This window comes from Rhinopithecus bieti, unplaced genomic scaffold (assembly GCF_001698545.2).
Source record: "Rhinopithecus bieti isolate Rb0 unplaced genomic scaffold, ASM169854v2 scaffold_11110, whole genome shotgun sequence".
NCBI classification, from domain to species: Eukaryota; Metazoa; Chordata; class Mammalia; order Primates; family Cercopithecidae; genus Rhinopithecus; species Rhinopithecus bieti.
Window position 1 is genome coordinate 156,655 of NW_016806890.1, and position 21,342 is coordinate 177,996.

Consider the following 21,342-nt stretch of genomic DNA (forward strand, 5'->3'; position numbering starts at 1 on the left):
AAAAGTAGACTTTTTGTGGTTTTTTTGTTTGTTTGTTTGTTTGTTTTGAGACCAAGTTTCCCTCTTGTCCCTGAGGCTGAAGTGCAATGGCACGACCCATGCTCACTGCAACTTCCACCTCCTGGGTTCAAGCAATTCTCCACCCTCAGCCTCCTGAGTGGCTGGGATTACAGGTGCCCACCACCACGCCCAGCTAATTTTTTTTTTTTTTTTTTTTAGTAGAGATGGGGTTTCACAGTATCGGACAGGCTGCTCTTGAACTTCTGACCTCAGGTGATTCACCCACCTTGGCCTCCCCAAATGCTGAAATTACAGGTGTGAGCCACCGTGCCCGGCCAGGACAAATTAAAAAAAAAAAATTAACTGTGAATAATGAAATTATAAAGGATCGTGATTGAATTTTTCCAAAATTACTTTCCATAAAACTATTGCATTTCTTGAGTTACTGGCATAAATTCATGGTCCATTCAGAATTTCTTCTGTAAATTGCCTATGCAAAACTTATTATCTCCTAAATGGGGACATGGTAACTGTTTCCAGTGTGGGGCCCCGGATGCAGTGGCTGTCTTGAATCTGCTGCTCTGGCCTTGAGGAAACCCTTATCTGCCCTTCCCTGGTTGTTTTTCCCCAACAGAGCAGTAACACTGAGAGGCTGAGAGAAGGGATAACCAGAGAGAAAGTGGTAAGAGAGGTTATTGATATTGCCTTTAGCTTTTACTCTCCCATGATTATAAACAGAAGGCCTCCTGGCTGGACCAGCACTCTAATACATTATGTTCTGTATCATCATGCCTTCAAAACTAAAATTAGTTACCGCTCTTTTCTGGAGTCTAGATTTCTAGACAGCATTCTCAAAAGGCTGAAGCTCCATAGGGATATGGGCTTCAGATGGGGCACCTGCTCTCCTTTCCATAGTCCCCCACCTCCCCTCCCTCTCCATTCTTCAGTGTACCTACCTGGCCTCTTGTCTAAAGTTTCCTCCAGCCCAAACTAAAGGAGCCTGTCAGCTCAGGAGCACCCCAGGACAGCACTGAGAGAACACTGGGGTTTGGGACCAAAGTCCTCACTCATCACTAAGGCATTTTTTGCTTGGTCTTATCCTCAGTGCTCAGCTCTCCCTTGACCGCTGGGCAGGAGTGGTGGCAGCCGCAGCAGGTGGCTAAGATCGTAGCCTTGTCTCCATCCTCTTTCTCCATAAAGACATAACCAAGCACTCACCTGCATAAACTCCACGCTGCTGTCCAGTGGGTTTTCCCGACGAAAGACCAGAAGAAAGTTTTCATCCTCAGATAAGAACATACCAGCAAGCTAAAGGAACAGAAAAAATAACAGTCGGGGACCCTGGCCAGTGTCCATTTAAGAATGCTCCCTGGTAAAAGGCATGGTGGTACATCTTCCAGGGCAGAAGGTCTCAGATCTTCCAGGATGAACAGCTCAGTTTGCAGTTCTGTGCTCTTGATTGACATTCTTTGATTCATTTATTCTTTCAGAAAGTATCACACTCCTACTAAGTATAAATCGCTATGGATATCTGCCTTCCACGAGCTTAAAATCTAAGATAATGATGAATATAACATTAATATCAATAATAAATTTGTTAAGTGTTGATATGTTCCAAGCACTATTCTAAGAACTTCCAATACTGAACTAATTTAATTCCATAATAACAGAAGATAAAAATAGCAAATAATGCTTATGTTTGCCAGGCATTATTCTAAATGCTTGCGTATGCTAATTAATTTAATCCTAATAACAATCTATAGGGTGCACAACATACCATTACTGTTATTTTCCGGTGCAGGAAACTGGTCTATACAGAGATAAGGAACTTGCCAAAGTTTTGTAATTAGTGTGCGATGAAGTCAGTATTTCAGCTTGGCGATCTCAAGCCCACACTTTTAATCACTATGGTTTACTGGTGAGATGCTGTATATATGTAGTACTTCAGTGCAAAAGCAAGCATAACTGCTGCCTGGCTTGATACTTGAGTGTTAGCTACGGGTTTATATTCTTTAACATTATTAGTGTCTATAAAATACTACAACAGTTGACTCAAGTATGATAAATTCAACCAATCAGTTTTTTAATATGAGCATCAGTTTGACTGATTTACTTCATGCACTCCCTTGAACAAAGGTATAATAATATCTTGTTCCCCTATGTAGTTATAATACTTTTTTCAGGTTTGGTTGTGTTCATTGCCAAGCCTAGGGTATTGTAGTATATGTTGTCTTCTTTCTGAGCTGTTGCCATAGGCAATGGTCATTTCTTCTCTAACTGAGTAGTTTGCTCAGTGTCTTGTACAATACCACAGAGTGAGTCCACAGCAGATGCTCCGGAAGGGATTTAGGTGTGATTAGCTCACATTCTCATTCACATTTTCTAATTGGATGTGGGTCAGCTCAAGGACACACCATGTTAACAATAACTACCAGATTTTGAGTGCCTGCTACATGGCAGGTACCAGCAAGATGCTTTTTATTTATCATCTCATTAAGTCCTCACATCAGTTTTTCAGGATGAGTGTAAATATCCCCTTTTTGTCAATGGGAGGGAGTGCAGTTCAAAGTGTAAGTGATAGGCTTTAGAGTGAAATTAAATTTCTTCTCCATTACTTACTAATGATTTGATCTTAGGTAATTTAGTTAATATATCTGTGCCTCAATTTCCTCATTTGGAAAATGGAGATAATAATATTGATATCCTGGTCCAGATGGGAAGACTAAAAGTAAGATGAGCCAGTATTTATAAACTGTTTAGGAAAATACTTCATACATATCAAATAGTCAATAAATGATGACTGCCATGTTGGTGAAGATGATAAAATTGAGGCTCAGAGAAATTAAGTAACTTGCCTAAGGTTTCATATTCCACCATATTGACTTCATGCTTTTCTCATCAACCTACACAGGGTCAACTGGAATGGAGAACTGCTCTTTGAGACTAACAGTGGCCTTTTTCCCATCTTATTTTTTACTAGAAAATCCAACATGAGCCAAAGTGGGCTGATTTTTATGTCACGACTACCTGTAATTGGAGTAAGTGAAATGGTCAATAGTACAGCAAGGGAATGTAGGGGAAACAAAAGGCCTTGCTGCTCTTTAGACTTACAGACTTAGAAGGTTTTAAGGAGCCTTGGGAACGATGCAGTCTTGCACCATCAGCTTTCATAAAAACAACAACCTCAATGACACTCATATGCAGGATTACAAGACAAAAATGGTTGGCCAATTACTGAGGAATGTCTATCTGTTATTAATAAGATAATAGTTTTCAGTTATTTGCTATGTTTTGCTCATTCATTAATTAGGTCAAGAAATACTGAGCTCTACTATATGTTATGCTCTGTTCCAGGGTCTGGAAAATTACAACAGTGAACATGTAGTTATGAATCTCTTGTTTAGTACACCTAACTTGCTGTTTGCATTTACTGTTCTGTTGATGCATACATTGATACTTTTACATCCAGTATAATGATAATTTTGGGTTACATATACAATTTTGCCTTTGATTAAAAGTTTGGAAACAGCCACACTCATAAATCTAGAGTTTAGTTTATTAGTTTTCTGAAAAGGCAGTCTCCTGGTGAACATGCACACTTTTTATAAAGGGAAATTATCCTGCCCTATTAACATAACTTCCTGAAGAAATTGTCCTATTATTCTCTTCAATAATATTGACTGCTCAAATATGGCAGTGTCACAACATCAAGAGACTAGCTCTCCCAGTGTCAGGTAATATGTCTAACAGGCAATTCTGACTATGAAAAAATATCTTAGTTTCAGATTGACTCATTTTCACATACAGATTTATAGCTACATAGTAGGAACCTGTATAGATTCCTATCTATAAGCAGGGTTCCACTAAAACCATTGCCACTTATTTGGTCATGTTATTCTAGGAAACTAACTCAAGTCCTTATCAGCAAAATAGGGATAATGTCCCATGCCTATCATCATCTTAACTACTATGGGAATACAATAATAAAATGTATGTGGAAGTCCTTTCTAAACTGTAAACATTTTTGTAACTGGAAGGAGAAATGATCAGGTAAGTTGTAGACCATCCACAGCGCTGCACATGTAGCATAGTTACATGCTTTAGTACGTGCTCCATAAAAGTGGATTGAGTTGAAGTAAAGACAGCTATTGTCTGTCATGCTTTTAATGATCTTAGGGATAGATCTTTCCCATCTCCACTGGGAGCTGATGCTGAAGTTTAACCTTATTTATTTTCAGTAAGTTTTTCCTTATATCACTGTTCAGTTTGAACAGGACACTATATAAAGAGACAAATGGTGGATCAAGTAATTGAAAGGCCTCTATCATTTCAATTCCCCAATTATAAAATAGGTACAAATATTGATTGACCAAAATAAAATGATAAAAGAATTGCACACTCTTTGTTACTAAGTAGATGAAAAAGGAGAGGTGATTACTTTTTAAATGTTATCTAAGCCAAATGCCTTTCTGAAATCTCTAATTTCCTGATCAAATGTAAAGTTTCCATTGTCTTTCAAAGAATATTACAGCTCAAGATGACAAAGTAAAGAAAAAAAACAGTCAAGAAGAATAGAGCCATGAAAGATACAGTCATGAAAGGTACCTCTTTCATCTGAATGTGACCATCTTTAGAAGCATCTCGGGTAGTCATAAATTGCTGTTTCACCTTGTGCAAATTTGCTTTCATGACCGTGTCCTGCAATTGACCAAACAGGGCCACATTAAAGCCACTGGGATCTCAAAGATATAGTTAGGATAGCAAATATTCAAAACACACAGCATGATAATTATGTTTTTCAAACCTGGAAAGCAGGTTCCTTGGCTATTTAAAGTGATTTTATCCTTTTGTAGAAAAAAGAGCAATGCTGGAGATTTCTTGAGCAACCAAGCACTAATCAGAATCTTGACTAGGTACAATTTACAGTTAATTAGTTATTAAAATATTGATTAAAAGAAGCTTAGAGACTAGGGTGCTGGAAGAACAAATTTGAACAGTGTTATATTTGGTTGTGACAAAAGATTGTATTGTAATTACAGGTTTTCTTCCCAGTAACTCAGAGGTTTTACATTTTTTAACTGAAAAGTCCAGTTGTTCTGGGCCCCCAGGTGTATGTAACTCCTTTTTAATCTTCTTTTGTATTCTCTAAGGAAAAAAAAAATAATGAGAAGGGAGAAATAATTAAAGAGGAGACCAAAGTAATAAGGTAATTGCTGAGTTAACCAAAGATGTTACAATTCCCTTCTATGTAGAACCTTAATTGTCTTCTTTGGTGGATTTTATGGTTACTACAGTAAAAGTGACATATGTAACCAACAATAAAGAATGAATTCTGATGCAAGGGTTGAGAAGCATAGATAATCCCAAAGAGTGCCCAATTCTAAGATTCTAGACTTGCTGAAATATATGCTAAATTCATTCTCCTTAATACTATCATGCTATCTCTGGTCCCAAGCCCTCCAGCTGTAAGTTAGAAGAGCTTAGAAGAGGTAATCCTATTGACTCATTATCCTCCCTGTTGGTGTTGGGGGTGGAAGTAACTCAGCCTTCAGGACACTCTCTGGATGCATCATCCGTGCACATGTGTACAGGACAGTTATCTGAGTGGCCTTGGGCTGACTCAGTTCTTCTGCCTTTCTTACTCGTGTTTTTCAAGAATAACCCTAGCATGTGCTGGTGATGCAACATCCTGAGATAAGGAAGAACTTACCAGAACAACCCAGGTTCTAGATGTCCTAAAACACTTTAGCCCACCACATGTTGACTTCAGATATAAAACTCAGAAAACACTGCTTTCTATAAAGCACCTACCATGTGCCAAAACACAATTCTGGCTGCTGGTGACATTATAGTCAGCAAAAGAGACCTGGTCTTTGCCCTCTATCACAGGCTGGTGGAAGGCATCTTTGTCTAGCCTTCCTTTCCACTGGGACCTCTCCTTAATGGAAGAAGAGAGGAGATGGTGGAAAGAGAAGTGTGATGGGGAATTAACAGCTGCCACATCCAATTCACAAGAATAGGAAAGAAGAGCAGGTGAATAAACATTTTTGGAGTGCCAGCCAGAGAATGGGCACTAAGCCATGCTCTTTAACAAATATTGTCTCCCTGGATCTTCACAAAGGCCCTGGGAGGCAGAAGAAAAAAATGTACTATACCCTTCAGCTCCTGGCTTCCTTGTAGGCCTGCTAGCTTCTTCCTCTTTGGGAAACTTGTTTTTTCTTTTGTGCTCCCGCTTCTTACATGGAAATTCTCCGTTATCATTTTCCCATCACTAGCTGAGAAAATGTTTTTGGTTTTTTTGTAGTCTTGACTCAGAGGGGCTGTCAGTCCTCACCTCTTCCCCTCAGGCTGTCATCACTTCAGTTGACCTCTTGCATATGGCAAAGAACTTGCCAGAACAACCCAGGCTCTGTTTTAGTCCTTCCTAGAACAAAATGTCCTAAAACACTTTAGCATAGCACAACATGTTGCTCTCGGGAATAAAACCCAGGGAAGACTGCATATGGCAAATGTTTTCCAGGGAGCAGAAAATCTAGTAGAAAAGTAGTACAAACTCTCTACCTTCCAGATCTTAACATATGAAGACTAATACTCAAATTCATGATAAGTTTATCCATTGCTTCACTATAAATCAAAATGTATGATTCCTTCAGATTAGTCTTCATGATTTAGAAGCAAAAGAGTAAAGGAGAAAAAATCAGAGGATGCTTGGCAATCTTTTCTAAGGATCTGAGACACTCTCCTTTCATTTTACTGATGAGAAAATAGGCCAGAAGGGTGATGCCACTGAATACTGGCAGAACAATCTTGAAACCAGCACATTTGATATCTGGTATAGTGCACTTTCCACCACACCTTGTTGTTGCTTGAGATGAGGCAGAGAACACCTAATGGAGTCATTGCATTCCAGCATTAAGTTGTTAATAAATGAGAAATGGTTCAAACAAAATGCAAGGAAAGCTTGATGACTTGCTTTGGGATTTTTCAGGATAGGTTCTGGCAACTAGTTAGATAACCAGATGCTTTAAATATTATAAGACCCTGAAGGTTTGAAAGCCTATTCTTAGAAAACCAGGGAACACTTTGGTCAGCAAGAACAATTTTAATGCTAGGGAAGTTCCTGGGCATTATGCTAGACCTCAACCCCTGACACTGGCATCCATCGTGCCAACTCATTGCAGGAGGTGGGTGCATAGCAAATGTTCGATGTAAGGTAGAAAAGATGCTGTGAGCTGATATAATTTAAGCTATTGGATCCTCTAATATCTGATTCTCTAAACTTCCAGGATTGGTGTGGATACTGGATATATAGGGAACTGCCAAGTTTCATGTCAGTCAGTAGTTTTCCTCTTCCCTGTTCAATCATACACAAACTTTTGTCAGCAAGTATAAAGATAGAATTGTACTTCCTTTTTTTTTTTTTTTCACTTGTTGCCTTTTGCTGCAGGGGATGATAAATAGATGAAATTCATGCAACAGAAAGAAGTTAATGAATTAATGGCTTGTATAGTTCCCAAGTGGATAATAAATAGTGAGCAATAAACTTTATTTGAAATAAATCGTAGTGAAGGTGAGTCTCTAAAAAAAAAAACAAAGGTTATATGAATAAGAACTAAAAAATAACATCTATATGTATAGCTATTTTTTGAAGTTATAAACCCAAACCACTAGCATCTGTGATTGAGATGATGTATCAATCAAATGGATCTGATATCCTAGCCATATCAAGGTCATCTGCTGTTTCTCTGGCTTTGGTCCTGTATTTGGAAACCCAAAATGATTAAAATAAGAGGACTTGGACAGTCTGACTCTGTAAACATCAACCAAATATATTCATATGGTGATTATAAATGGGGAACAGTGAAGGGTCTATTTAAAAACAAAAAACAAAAAATGAATACCAGCCAGGTGTGGTGGCTCACACCTGTAATCCCAGCACTTTGGGGAGCTGAGGTGGGTAGATTATGAGGTCAGGAGATTGAGACCATGCTGGCTAACATGGTGAAACCCGATCTCTATTAAAAATATAAAAAATTAGCTGGGCGTGGTGGCACGTGCCTGCAATCCCAGCTACTCTGGAGGCTGAGGCAGGAGAATCGCTTGAACCCATGAGGCGGAGGTTGCAGTGAGCCAAGATCGCACCACTGCACTTCAGCCTGGGCAACAACGTGAGACTCCCTCTCAAAAAAAAAAAAGAATACCTTTCTAAATGAACACACATCAGACTAAAAATGTGAAAAAATACATTAGTGATTTGGAACCAAAGCATCAAATGAAGAAATGAGAGATAATGCTTGTATCATTTGTCTAAGACAGAGCAAGTCTAACAGGTCCCTGAAATGACAGTCTGTCTGTTGTCTTCTGTCTTCCTTTGAGTAGCCTCCTTTACTCATGAAGGACCAAAGGTGGTGGTGAGTATGACTTAAGGCATCCTCCAAAGGTTACCCTAGCTTGGAAAACTTGCTCTCATAAACTGAAAATCATATATATAGATGCACACACACACACATATACACACATATATATAAATATATACTATATATACACACACATATATATACACACACAGTGTGTGTGTGTGTATATATATATATATATATATATATATATAATCTTAAAAGCATTTCAGCGTTTAAGAGAGTAAGCTTCAACGATCCTGTGTGGGATAACCACTTGGTGGATCTGAGGCAAAGCGGGGCGTAGAATAAACACTGGGAAAACTAAGGACCCAAGAAGATATGCATCAGCATAAGAACATACATGTTGGGTGCTTTTGCAACTAAAAGCACCTTTCACTTATGTTATCTTATTGATCTTCACTGTGAAACAGACAGACCAAAACATTATTCTAATAATTATTATTTTATGGACAGGAAAATTGAGACCCAAGAGGTTTAAATGGCATGTTGCTATCACAAAGCTCTAGGTGCAGAGATAGGGAATGAGCATTGGATTTCTGCCTCCACACATAGCTGTCCTTTCCCCTGACCATGAGCCTTCTTTGGAGTGGGCCTTCAGAGACAAGAGGCACATTTTTTTTTTTTTTTATTTTCTATGGAAGGTGAACAGGTTCTTTGAGACTCCAGGATCTTCTGTCAACCAGGTTTCCTCATGTGACACCCCACTAATCATGGTGGGATTAACCTGTCTAGTCTCAGCACCAAAGACTTTGTATGTGCTTACATTTGAGTGTTCATGTACCATACAGGAAAAGCACAATACTCAACAGGAAATCACTCAACAGGGTCGAACTTCACTTTGAATTTCAACTTGATGTTTTAGATTAAGAACTCTGCAAGTAGAGCATTCATTTATTTATCTCTGGAACACGGGATCTGTTGGATGAATAAATGATTCTTTATGATGGGCTGGGCATTCCCAAAAGAAGTTAACTAACATGGGTTATGTTGGTGAAAAATTAGATTTTAAAGTAAATAAATGTGAAACCAAATAAGCAGTAGCCAGATTCTACATTACCTTTAGTTTGAGGGCACAGAATCTTGGCTTCTGTTTTCTCAGACCTCGAACCCCAAAGCTCATGACTATCCCTTTGACCTAAAGCAAAAGAAACTGGGGCTTCTTCTGTTGTAATTTCCCATCAGTCCTTATCTGAGACACTAGGCTCCAGCAGGGTACTTATAATCCCTGAAATATTGACAGAGGCCCAGGATGTGGTACTGTACATGAGGGGTATGTACACATAGAATCTGATGCTTATCTATGGACTGGCTAAAATCTCAGCATTTTGAAAGAAAAGGTTTGCAGGGAGTAACAGAAATTGCAGCAATTGCAGCTGATGGTTCCATTAAGTCAATCCCCTGCGAGGCTCTGAGGAACAGGTAATTACAAGCAGGCTGGTTGCTCTCCTGGATAGACTAGCAGGCAGCTTGCCATTAGAAACCTCAAAATACCTTCTTCTGAGGTCTCTGTGACCCAGTAATCAGCAGAGGAAAGTAGAGCTATTCATGCCTTTGAAGAATGGCTTACCACTGCTGAACACCAGAGCGAGGGGCTGCCTGATTGTGGAGGCCTCCCTGCTGCTGGATTCTGTACTCACTGGGCATTACCAATCAAAAGCAGGTGTCACAATCAAATGGTGACTGTTCCTCAACTGAAAGGGCTTCCATTTTGGAAACCCTGCCCTATTGTTAAGAACTTCCTTAAGGCCTGCTTATTACTCATCAGAGACAAAACCCAAAATTAGGAATAGCTTCCTTAATCATGGTTGTCCAGGTAACATGGAGTGCCCAATGAAGGTCCCGGCAAGCACACTCCCCAGAGTAGTGCCTCAGCATTTTGAAAGGCATCCAATGGCAGATGATTCCATTTCTAGTTAAGAGTTCAAACTTATCATCCTGGCTCCAAAAGCTTTCTTCCCAGCCAAGTGCTCATGAGATGTGCCTGGGGCTGTTGCCACAGCTCAGTGGGATTGGCCTAATTATATTAGAATCCCCCCTCCAAAAGTTACCATTCCTGGAGGAAAAGAGCGTAAAAAAACATGCAAACTGACTTTGAGTGCTTTTAAAATGAAAGATCCTTGGCAGACCCCAAATGTACTTAAATACCTACAGGATGAGACCTAGGGGTCTGCATTTTAACAAAGCAAATATAATTCTCAGGCACACTGAAATTTGATTTGCACTAGGTTAAGAATTATGAGACCTTCCAACCCCCTTTCCAGCCTCAGGGACATTTGCACTGAATGTAGTTACGCAGGACACCAGTGAGTCCTTTGTTGTCCTCTTTCCTCAAGGATTATGCTTGCCCCTGTGTAAGAGCATTAGTCCGTGGACCACATCTGAGATAGGGGCAGTGGTAAAAACAGTCAAGCTGCAAGAGATGACATCCCTCTTTTCTCTCACAAAGGCAACAATGCCTCTAAGGTTAGCCAAGGCCTCAGATGAAGATATCTCACAGCATCCTCAGCTTAGAGCAGACCCCAACTCGATGAATGAAAATTAGATACTTCAGCTTCAACACTGATAGCAATTTTTCTCCTCCCTTTTATAAATCACTACAGCAAGGATCCCTCTGAAAAGGTGAGAAGTCCAGGTCCCTGATGATAGATTTTTAGGAGCTGACCATCCCACTTATTCCAAGATTTTGAATGGTTTTAACTTTGTCTTTTTGCCTTCCTCAAATACCCATGTTCGTGATAGATAAGATCGGTTCCTGGAGCACGATGAGCCTTACATTTACAGAGGTAAATAGAAGCCCTGTGGACAAGGCTGGTGGGCTTCACCATGGGCTGCTGGCATGTGAAACTGGCTGCAAGACTGAATCAGAAGTCTCGCTTGGTGGAGGCTTCCTCAGCTCTACCTGTAGCTTGTGTAAGTACAAGAATGAAGGATAAAAAGGAGTGTGTGCAAGTGGTCTGACCAGAGGAAAGAAGGGACTCGTGTCTCTATCCTTCTCATCTGCTGATCCTTTCACTTCACAGGCTGCACAGGGTAAGGGGTGGAGTGCAGGCAGACAAAAATCAATAAAAGGTAGAGAAAAAGGGAGATAAGAGGCAAAGAAAAGGGTGAAGGAGAAAATTATGAGAAAAGAAATGAAAGTCAGAAAGAGAGATAAGAAAGAAAGAAGAAAGGAGAAATAAAAGACCCGGGGAAAGGAGAGAACAAAAGAGCTTTGAGAAGCAGAGAAACTGGAAAAAGAGTGGGAAAACAAAGAGACAGCTAGAGAAACACATGAGAAACAGATATAAGAAAGAGACAAGAAAGATGAGCGACAGAGAGGTCAGAGAGAAAGGCAAGAAACAGTGGGAGATGAGAGCCATGAAACACAGAGATGAGAAACAGAAGTGAGCAGATAAATGACAGAGATAGACATAAAAAAGAGAGACAGAATATGAGAGGCAGACAGAAATAGAGGGGGACCAAGAGACCTGTGCGGCTGAAGGGAGCAGATGCCAGCCCCTTTGTTTCTGAACTGGCTTCCTTTGCACCCCCTATCCCATACTCTTTCCATGTTCTCAACAGTGGTGAGGAGCTACTTGTTCCCTCACTGAGCTCTCACATGAGAATGTGATGCACTTCTATTCTTCAGATAAACAGCTCAAGGATAAGGACAAACTATCTCCATCATTCATTTAAATTCAATTGTCCCTAGAGCGTCTCCTTCTACTATGCATGCCCTACTGGAGCTTTCATCAGATCGAGCCCATCCCCAGGCTGGCCTTTGCTCATGTGTTTCTGTGTAAAATTTTTCTCTGCTTTGGTACAGAGACTTTCAAGAGTTCACTTACATCTCCCAAGGCCAGATTTACCATCAGATGGACACTAGATAGATTGGCTTCCATTTATATCTGGCTCTGGGTATGCTGGCTGTTTCCTGGTTTGTCATGCCCTGAAAAATCTGTAACCTCTTCTAATAAAATGAATAATGGAAAAGTGATTTTAAATGGTTTGTAGTTTGCTATCAGAGGACTATCATACATATGAAACACCCAGAGCCTTAATGTGCTTAACATCTTTTCCAGCTTTTTGAACAAATTGGGCTACTTTATCCCCAGGTATAAATCAATTACCAGAGACATAACCAAGGAGACATTCAAAACCAAGTTAACTGAGTCTACAGTTAAGATCTCTGAGTGGATGGCAGATGTTACACTGAAAGTCAGTGACCAGCATGTCTAATGCTACAGTTGCACCTTTTATAAAACGTGCCTAAATCCCTCTATGTTGCTAGGAGAGGGGGAGAAATTACATACATGCAAGGAAGAAAAGAGGTCAGATGGAATTAATAGGTACAAATCAACATAAGACTTGGATGTGTGTATCTTACTAAGAGGCATACATTAAGGCTTAGTGTACAAGTACTTACATCAGTATCCAGTTTCATCAACATGTGGAGAAAGAAAGCATCAAGTTCCTTCTCTTCTATGTAACCTTTTTCTAAATGCAAGAAAATAAACATAAATAATAGTAACATATAAAATAACACATGACAGTATTTATCTAAATATGTTTTTAATCTCACAATTTATAAAGCTTCCATCAACACTATTTTTGTTATTCCAATAACAAAGTGCCAACACCTACCTCTAGAAGACATAGGTTTGAACAGTAAACACTGTTCCAGAATAAGTGCTTTATGCTAGGGTTTATATTAGTGTTTGGAAAAGAAAGGCTATTAAGTACATGAATTTTAATCAACGAATAAGCGTGAACTTTGCAATAAAATTTAACCAAAAATTTTTGAAGCCTGGAGAAACTTAACAGGTGTAAGTATTGAATCCCAGTTTGCAGAGTTAAAACACACCTTTTAGATATTTTGTTTCTTTATTAATAAAAACAAATATTAAGTAGTTCCATTTTATTTTCAAGTAGTTTTTTGGTGGAGGAGTCTTTTTTTGGTGGAGTCGTTTTGAAAGTTGATAAAATTTATCCTCATTTTGAGAGAGTGAAGGGTGTACAACAAAGTCACTGAGTGAAAGTGAGCCCATTTAGGGAAGGATGACTTCAAATAGCTGAGTCCCACAAGCCTTGAATGTATACAATGATATTAGTCATTATATATACAATATATATGTATGTCTACCGTATATATGGCGTGCACACACACAAAGAGATATTGGAAAGGGGAAAGTGGAAATTCTACCACCCAGAATTTTAACAAGTTGTATAGATGTGTATCACCAGTGTGCCAAACGTCTGTTAATGATACTGTATTAGGTACAACGCATTAACAACCCAGGTCGATAACTTTCCCTACAGTAAAGGGGAAACTCTACGTCCTTTCAGCGGGCTGAGTTTAGAGTCACGTCTACACCTGAGTGTGCAAGTAGCTTGTTCTACTCACCATCCGCATCAAAGCGCTGCCAGACCTGCCAGAAGCCGGCGGCGTCCAACCGCCCCGGAGTCGGTTCGCGGGCGCTGTCCATGGTGTTGACGACGAAGACCAGGCACCGGCGCGGAAGGACCTAGACAACTTTGGTAAGGACTCCTTTACGGAATTTCTTGACTCCCTGTCCTGCTTCCTTCGCTATCTGATTAGCTTTGAGTAACTGTTGCTGTGGAGGACGCGAGCGCTGCTGGCCGTGGCGTCGCTGAGCCGTCCCTCAGCCCTCAGCAAAAACCAGCTGCTGGAAGCCCGCCCCGCTCCTGGCGCGCTGGTCCCCGCCCCGCCCTGCGCGCTGTCCTGGCAGATCCTGTCTGTCTCTGCGCGTGGGGTATTCAGGAAGAAAGAAACTGTCTCCAGGCGTCCACGGCTCACTGCTTTTGCCCTTTAACTTGTTTGTCAGACTCAGAGAAGACATCCCTCTTACGTTTGACTCACTTTCCAAACTTGTGTCTCAAGGGGTTTCTAGGGAGAGCTGCCTCATTTAAAAGGTTGCAGGAAGTGTCAGGGTTAGGGCCCTTTGGGCTTGAGGATTTAGAAATGTAGTGTGTGGGGAGGGTAGGTGAGAAGAGATGGTGGTGGTGGTAAGTGGTTCCCTTTAAGCAAGGAGTAAGTCAACAGCAATTATTGAGTCCTGATTGTATAGGACATACACATTGCTGTACCATAATGCACTATAAGGACTTGCAACTAAATAGGGATACTGCAAGTCACTGTGATTTAAAGTAGCATCATTAGGATGCTGAGGAAAATATAAACTAAGCTGTACTCTGCCAGGAAAAGAGAGTCTGGGGGAGATGTGTCTGCCTGCAAGGTACTTAGGTAGAAGGCTTAGATGATTGTGTTTGGCTCCTAACAGCCACATTAAGACCGAAGGATAAAAATCAGTTGGAGGAACACAGAGCTTTCTAACAATCAAAACTGTACAAAATTGGGCAAGACTTTGTGAAAAAGTATACAAACTACACTGATACATTTTGACTATATGTTTACAACCTTTCGTTGGATAATCTATAGAAAATACTTGGATATTAGATAAGAAAGTTGAACCAGATGTAGATCTTCTTTACGGCACCCTGACTCTGGTTTTAGCATTCAGAATTATTTATAAAAAGCACACATGCATAAGTCATCTAAATCAGAGTAGTGAAAAGAACAAGACACTCATGGTCAGATAGTCCTGGGTCGGGATCTGAGTTCCATTATTTACCAGCTTTGTGACCTGCACCATTAGTTCTCATCTCCCTAAGCCTCAATTTTCTTTTCTGTAAAATGAGGATTAAAACATCTGTTTTGGAAGGTTGCTCTGAGGATCAGAGCCATACAGAGCAATGCCCAGTGAATTATAGCTGCTATGGTGGTGTAGTTAATGAGGGGTGACTCTATTAGAGAAAACAAGTAAGGTCTAAGAGATTGTCATAGCCAAGAGGAACCTAATGAATCATGACAGAGAAATGTAATGTTTTATCCTGGACGTGATGCTGGAACAGAAAAAGGCCATTAGGTAACAATTAAGAAAATTTGAATAAATATGGACTTTAGTTAATAATAATGAAAAAAATGGTTCAGAAGAAAACAGTTCTGGGTTCGGGGCCCAGCTTTGCCTCTTACTAGTTGTGTGTGATATTGGGCAAGTTACTCAAAAGAAGCCTCACTTTCTTTGACTGTAAAATGGGAATAATCGTAGTATTTACCCTGTGTTATTATCATAAAGGTCAAATAAAAAATCACATAAACCTATTGTCACAGTATATACAGTAACATTCAGTGTAAGTTAGCTACTAAAATGATGAATCTTCCATACATACATATTTGGAAGATGATGAAGTGTGGCCTAGCCTAAAGAAGGAAAAGCAGTATCATCACCAATGAAACAAGTGCTGGGTACAAAATTTGGAGAAAAGAATATGTAGCATAGGAGGGGGTAAGGGTTCAGTATCCATAATTATCATCTGTGACTTTGGGAAATTATTGGATACAATGTCAAGCACCAGTTACAAAAAGTAATTGGTATGAACTCACCAGGGCTGATCTTGTTTTCTGATAAGTAGTGGAAAAAGATAAAGCAGATTTCAGAAGTAATAATCAAGATCTAATGTGGAGGGATGGTTAAATAAATGATAGTAAATCTCTATGATGGGCTTTGCTGCATACACAAAAATCTTGGTTTTGAAGCTTGATGATCCAGAAAAATTCTCAAAACGTAAGGTTAATATTAAAAAGCAAGTTTCAAAAGTGTACATATATGATGACTCAATTCTGTAAAATAAAATCCATGTTTCTACACGTAGAAAACATGGAAGATATACACTAATGACATTAATGATATGTTTCTCTGGAGTGGTGAAGAGGGAGGCTCACAGATGATTTTAATTTTGATATTTGTAATTCTTTTGTCTTAAAACTTTGCGCAGTAGGCATATAATGCAAGCTATTATAACTTTTTAAAGTTGTGAAAGTGAAATCTAGGGAAAGAAGTAGAAAAGTACAGCCACAAAGATTATTGTTCTCAGGACTGGAGAACAAACAGAACTTGGAACACTTTCCAGGAGCCTGTCATCTGGAGCTCTCTGGGGAGCTGCAATCTCCATTCGATAATTTATTTCCTGTTTTCTTTGCATCCAAATATTTATCATGGCACTAGGTAGGTAGATACTGCTTAGGTATCCTGCATTCTCTCATGTAAAGGTTTCCCTTTTAGAAAATCATCCAAGCCCTTAACAGAGAAGAGAGCCAGTAGGAAGGTATTTAAGGATCCTGTATCAGGAAGGAGACACCTGTAAGACTGTCTCACTGGAAAAGTTCTCCTGCCTAAACTGGAGTGATGGAAATGGGGATGAAGGAACTAGAGGTGGTTTATCGGAGTCCCTTCCTGTCCAAAAGGAGAACTCAGTGTAAAGCAAATATTCAGCAGTTGGAATCAAGTTGAAATACATTATGCATCTTATGGATTAATTAGCACTTTCCACAGAGATTCTGATTTTAATAGTTTGGAGTAAGACCTCTACATTGATTTTTTTTTTATTTAAGAGTTCCCCTAGGGATTGCATTAGAACCTCTCACTAACCTTCTGTCTGTAAGTTTCCTGCTGCTCATATTCTGATCATTTTATTATTTAGGTATGGTGTCTCTGAAGGATAATCAAGAAAAGGAAAAAACTTCTAAAGAATTAACATTACTTTCTTATTAATACACTGTCTCTTCCAAGAAGAGGTTAGAATTTATACTTATATGTCATCCTGGTAAGTTTTGACAATTGATGGCTGAAACTAGAGAGCAAAATCAGTTGTTTTTCTTTTTTCCGTACTGATTTCATTTTCTCCTGCAATCATTTCCTGCTTTTCTCATTAGCATAGCTAATTGATGGTTAGTTGCACAAGAAGCGGCAGTGGTCTATAATTTGAAGCATTGCTAATTAACCCTGATGCATCCATTTAATTCTAAGCTAAAATATCTGCATCTTTTTACAAATTCAGAATGATATTTCTAACTGGAAATATAAACAGTACTCATCTTCCAATGTTGTTGAACATTCAAGCATTGTAGATACCTCACAGACTATACAGTAGACCTTAGAATTCAAAGAGACAGCCTTGGTTTAAGGCCACGTCAGTTCCAAAGGGCCATGCAAGCAGAACAAAAGAAATTGGACAGTGGTTTTCATAAGAAAATAAGAAAACACTAGAAATAGAGTTAATGTTTTTAAAATATGTACATTTTACTGTTTCCTTTGCAATCACATGAATAGTACAGATAATTTAAACAATATAGATTAGAAAAACTACAAAACAAGAAAGAAAAGCTTCTTCCATAATTTTGACACTTAGAGATAATCAGCAATAATAACTTATGGGTTTATGTCCTTACAGTAATTTTTTATATGCACAAAAAGTAGATTATACTGCTCTGTAACTTGCTCATTTCACTTAGTATTACGAAGCATGTCATTAAATATTCTTCTATGATATTATTTTAATGCTGGTATTATCATAATTTGTTTAACTAATATCCTCTTTTTAGACTTCTTAATTGTCCCTAGGTTTTCACAATCATAAACCTCTGCTGTTACAGCTAAATGTTTGCACACTCTAGTAATTATTTCTTCTAAAGTTCTAAATGCACAAGTGCTGGGCTAAACAATGTATAACATCTTACGTCTTTGGTAACATAAGGTTAAAAGTGGCCTCCAGCTGAATTTTACTGATTTATTCTGCTATTAGCAGTGGAAGAGATACCTTTTTACACCATTATTAATAATAAAATAAAATCTTTGAATAGTTTAACGTAGTAGTTAATAGTGATTTTATGGGTGGTTGTTTGGGTTAATTTGGGATTTTTGAAGAGGTAGGCTGAGTGTTAAAGTTAAAAGCATATCACACTCAATTGGCTCTTCAAAATTTCTTGTCCTCTCTTCCCTTCCTACCCAACAGCACATAGCTTCTGGCACAGTGTCTTGCAAACAGTGGCTATTTAGTATTCTATATTACACCAATGATACCACCTTTTCTTAATGAGTTGATATCACTAAATTATGAAAGAAGACGTTTGTAACTTATACTAAAGCACAAAACCAGTTCTTTAAAAGCTCTACATCTGTTAAAGTAAGTTGAAACTAAGTATTTTTCCAGCCACTTAGACAGCCATCTTCTTACAAACTTAATAATACAAATGCATAGTGTAGCTTTTAAAATTTATTTTCTTCCTATTTTTCCCCTTCTGGGTCTACATTCCTAAATTACATACAGGTTTATCTCAGCACCAAGTCTGATACATAGTACTTTCTAAACAAATGGTAGGTGTAGCTAAATCTAGGTGTCTACACAAAATAAGGACATTATTATATTTAATTCCCAAATAGTTTCTAAATTTTGTTCATGAAATATTGATACATTAATAACCATTTCTTTTTTAACCTAAATACGTGTGTACTTAACTTGTTAACTTGCAGCTTTTTAAAATATAATCATTTCAAAGCTATACATTTCCTTCCAAGTAAGGCTTAAGACACATCCTATGAGTTTTGTTTAATTATAATTTTCTTCTGATTCCTACTGTGATTTCCCTTGGCCCGTGAGTTAAAATGTTCCTAAATTCTAGGCCGGGCGCGGTGGTTCATGCCTGTAATCCCAGCACTTTGGGAGGCTGAGGCGGGCAGATCACAAGGTCAGGAGATTGAGACCACGGTGAAACCGCATCTCTACTGAAAATACAAAAAATTAGCTGGGCGCGGTAGTGGGCGCCTGTAGTCCCAGCTACTCAGGAATCTGAGGCAGGAGAATGGCATGAACTCGGAAGACGGAGCTTGCAGTGATCTGAGATCGCGCCACTGCACTCCAGCCTGGGCGACAGAGCGAGACTCCGTCTCAAAAAAAAAAAAAAAAAAGTTCCTAAATTCTAAATACACATGGTTTATGTAACTATTTTGTTATTGATTTTTAAATCTAATTGCATTGTAGGTGGAGAACGTGATCTATAGTAGCCATCTTTTGAAATTTGTTGAGGATTGCCTTACGGCCCTTTATAAAGTAAATATTTATAAATTTTTAGTGTGTGCTTGAAAAAAATATGAATTTCTCCATCTGGGGATGTAGTGTCCTATGTATGTTCATCACATCAGGTATGTTAGTTACACTGTTTAAACTTCTATATCCTTACTGATTTTTTGCCTGCTTGATTTAAAGATTATGAAGAGATATGTTTAAGTCTTCTGTTCTGTTGGTCGATCTGTCTGGTTCTTCTTGTCATTATTTGCATTTTTTTGTTTTATGTATTTTGAGACTATGTGACTGGGTGAATATTGATTAAAAGTTATCTGTTCTTGGTGAACGGATTCCTTTTATTATTGTGTAGTGACCTTTTATCTCTTGTAAATTTTTTTGCTCTATTAAAGTTTATTTTACCTAATATTATTATAGGTGCATCCACTTTCTTTTGTAGTATTTGCTTCATCTAGCTATTTTTATCCATTTACATTCATCATCTTACCTGTTTTAGATTGTATCCATAGAATATGTAGCTATTTTTACTTATCGTAATTACTGATATATTTGGATTTACTTCATGTTATTTTCCTGCCTTCTGTATGTTTATTTTCCCTTCTATCCTCTCTGCTTTTGCTTGATAAAGTTTTTTCTTTCATTTGGTTTTTCTTATTTATTAACTTGGAAATTATACATTCATCTTCTGTTTCAGTTTTTTTAATCCTAGAAATATCAACATGCATACATGACTTTTAAAGTAAAAATTAATACATTTACAGCCCTTGCACATAATGTTAAAACCTTCGGATATTTCAGAACTATCCACCCCATTCCAACTTACATACTATTGTTATTATGTATTTTAAGTGCATTTTAAATCCACAAAATATTACCATTATTTTTTCATCTAGTAATATTTGTTTAGATTTTCCCATATATTTGTCTTTGTTTTTGCTCATCTAATTCTTCTTGCATTTCAGAAATTCCATCTGGGATTACTCCTATTCTTCCAAAAGTGCATCCTTTAAAATTCCTTTTATTCGAGGCCGTTGTCAGATATTGATTTTTGTGTTGACAGTTACTTTCTCTTAGAAGGCTGAGATTATCTTTCCCTCAGGACCTTCTGAATTCCTTTGCTGCTGTTGATAAGTCAGCTGTTTGTCTTTATGTAATTCCCTTATAGGTCTCCGTTGTTTTGCTCTGGCTGCTGTAAGGATTTTTCTCTGTCTTTGGAGTTCTGTGGTTTTAGTACAATATGTCTAGAAATTTTTTTTTTTTTATCCTGCTTAAAATTCATGGGGCTACTTGAATCTGTGATTTGATATCTCTCATTAGCTCTAGAAAAGTCTTAGCCATTAACACTTTAATTTCTCTCTCCACTCCTTCCCTCCCCCTAACCATCTCTCTCCGCTTTTCTCCTGGGATTCTAATTAGAAATATAGAAATCCTTCTAAGTCTCCTCCTCTTCATTACTATTCATATTTTCTGCCACTTTGTTTCTTTGTGCTGCATATTGCATAATTTTTTCAGATCAATCTTTTAATTCACTGATGCTCAGTGCAGTTGTATTTAATCAATTGTTAAAGTCATCATTTAAGTTTTTAATATTGTATATTTTGTTCTTTTTAAAATATGTTTATGTCTCGTAGTTTCTTGTTCTCTCATATTTTCCATCTTTTACTGATTTGAACTGATTAAAATTGACTATTGAACATTCTACTTCTTATTTTTCCCATCTCTGAAGTCTGATTCTACTGTGTGTTATTCCTGCTAGATCTCACTAATAGTGACATATTTTCTTATGTTATTTTTATAATTTTGACTGTATACATTCATAAGTCTTGGAACTATATCTATGGGAATACTTTAACACCTAGGCTGAATTTCTCCAGAGAGGATTTGCATTAGCTTATACCAGATGTCTATGGCATTATCTGCCCAAGGCAACTTTAAACTAAATTCATAGACTGAGGTTTTTTTGTTTTGTTTTGTTTAACACCCAGTTAGAATGAATTCAGGC

General features: G+C 38.2%; 1 protein-coding gene across 1 annotated transcript in view; it reads right to left on the reverse strand.

Annotated features, from left to right (window-relative positions):
* SCGN (secretagogin, EF-hand calcium binding protein) overlaps nucleotides 1-14,224 on the reverse strand; it is a 50,449-nt gene extending 36,225 nt beyond the window's left edge. The window contains exons 1-4 of the mRNA XM_017878498.1: nucleotides 13,804-14,224; nucleotides 12,826-12,896; nucleotides 4,606-4,698; nucleotides 1,219-1,308 (exon numbers count right to left, since the gene is read on the reverse strand). Of these exons, the coding sequence (XP_017733987.1) occupies nucleotides 1,219-1,308; nucleotides 4,606-4,698; nucleotides 12,826-12,896; nucleotides 13,804-13,885 (336 nt within the window). The 5' untranslated portion in view covers nucleotides 13,886-14,224. The remainder of the gene's footprint in view (nucleotides 1-1,218; nucleotides 1,309-4,605; nucleotides 4,699-12,825; nucleotides 12,897-13,803) is intronic.
* Nucleotides 14,225-21,342: the final 7,118 nt, after the last annotated feature.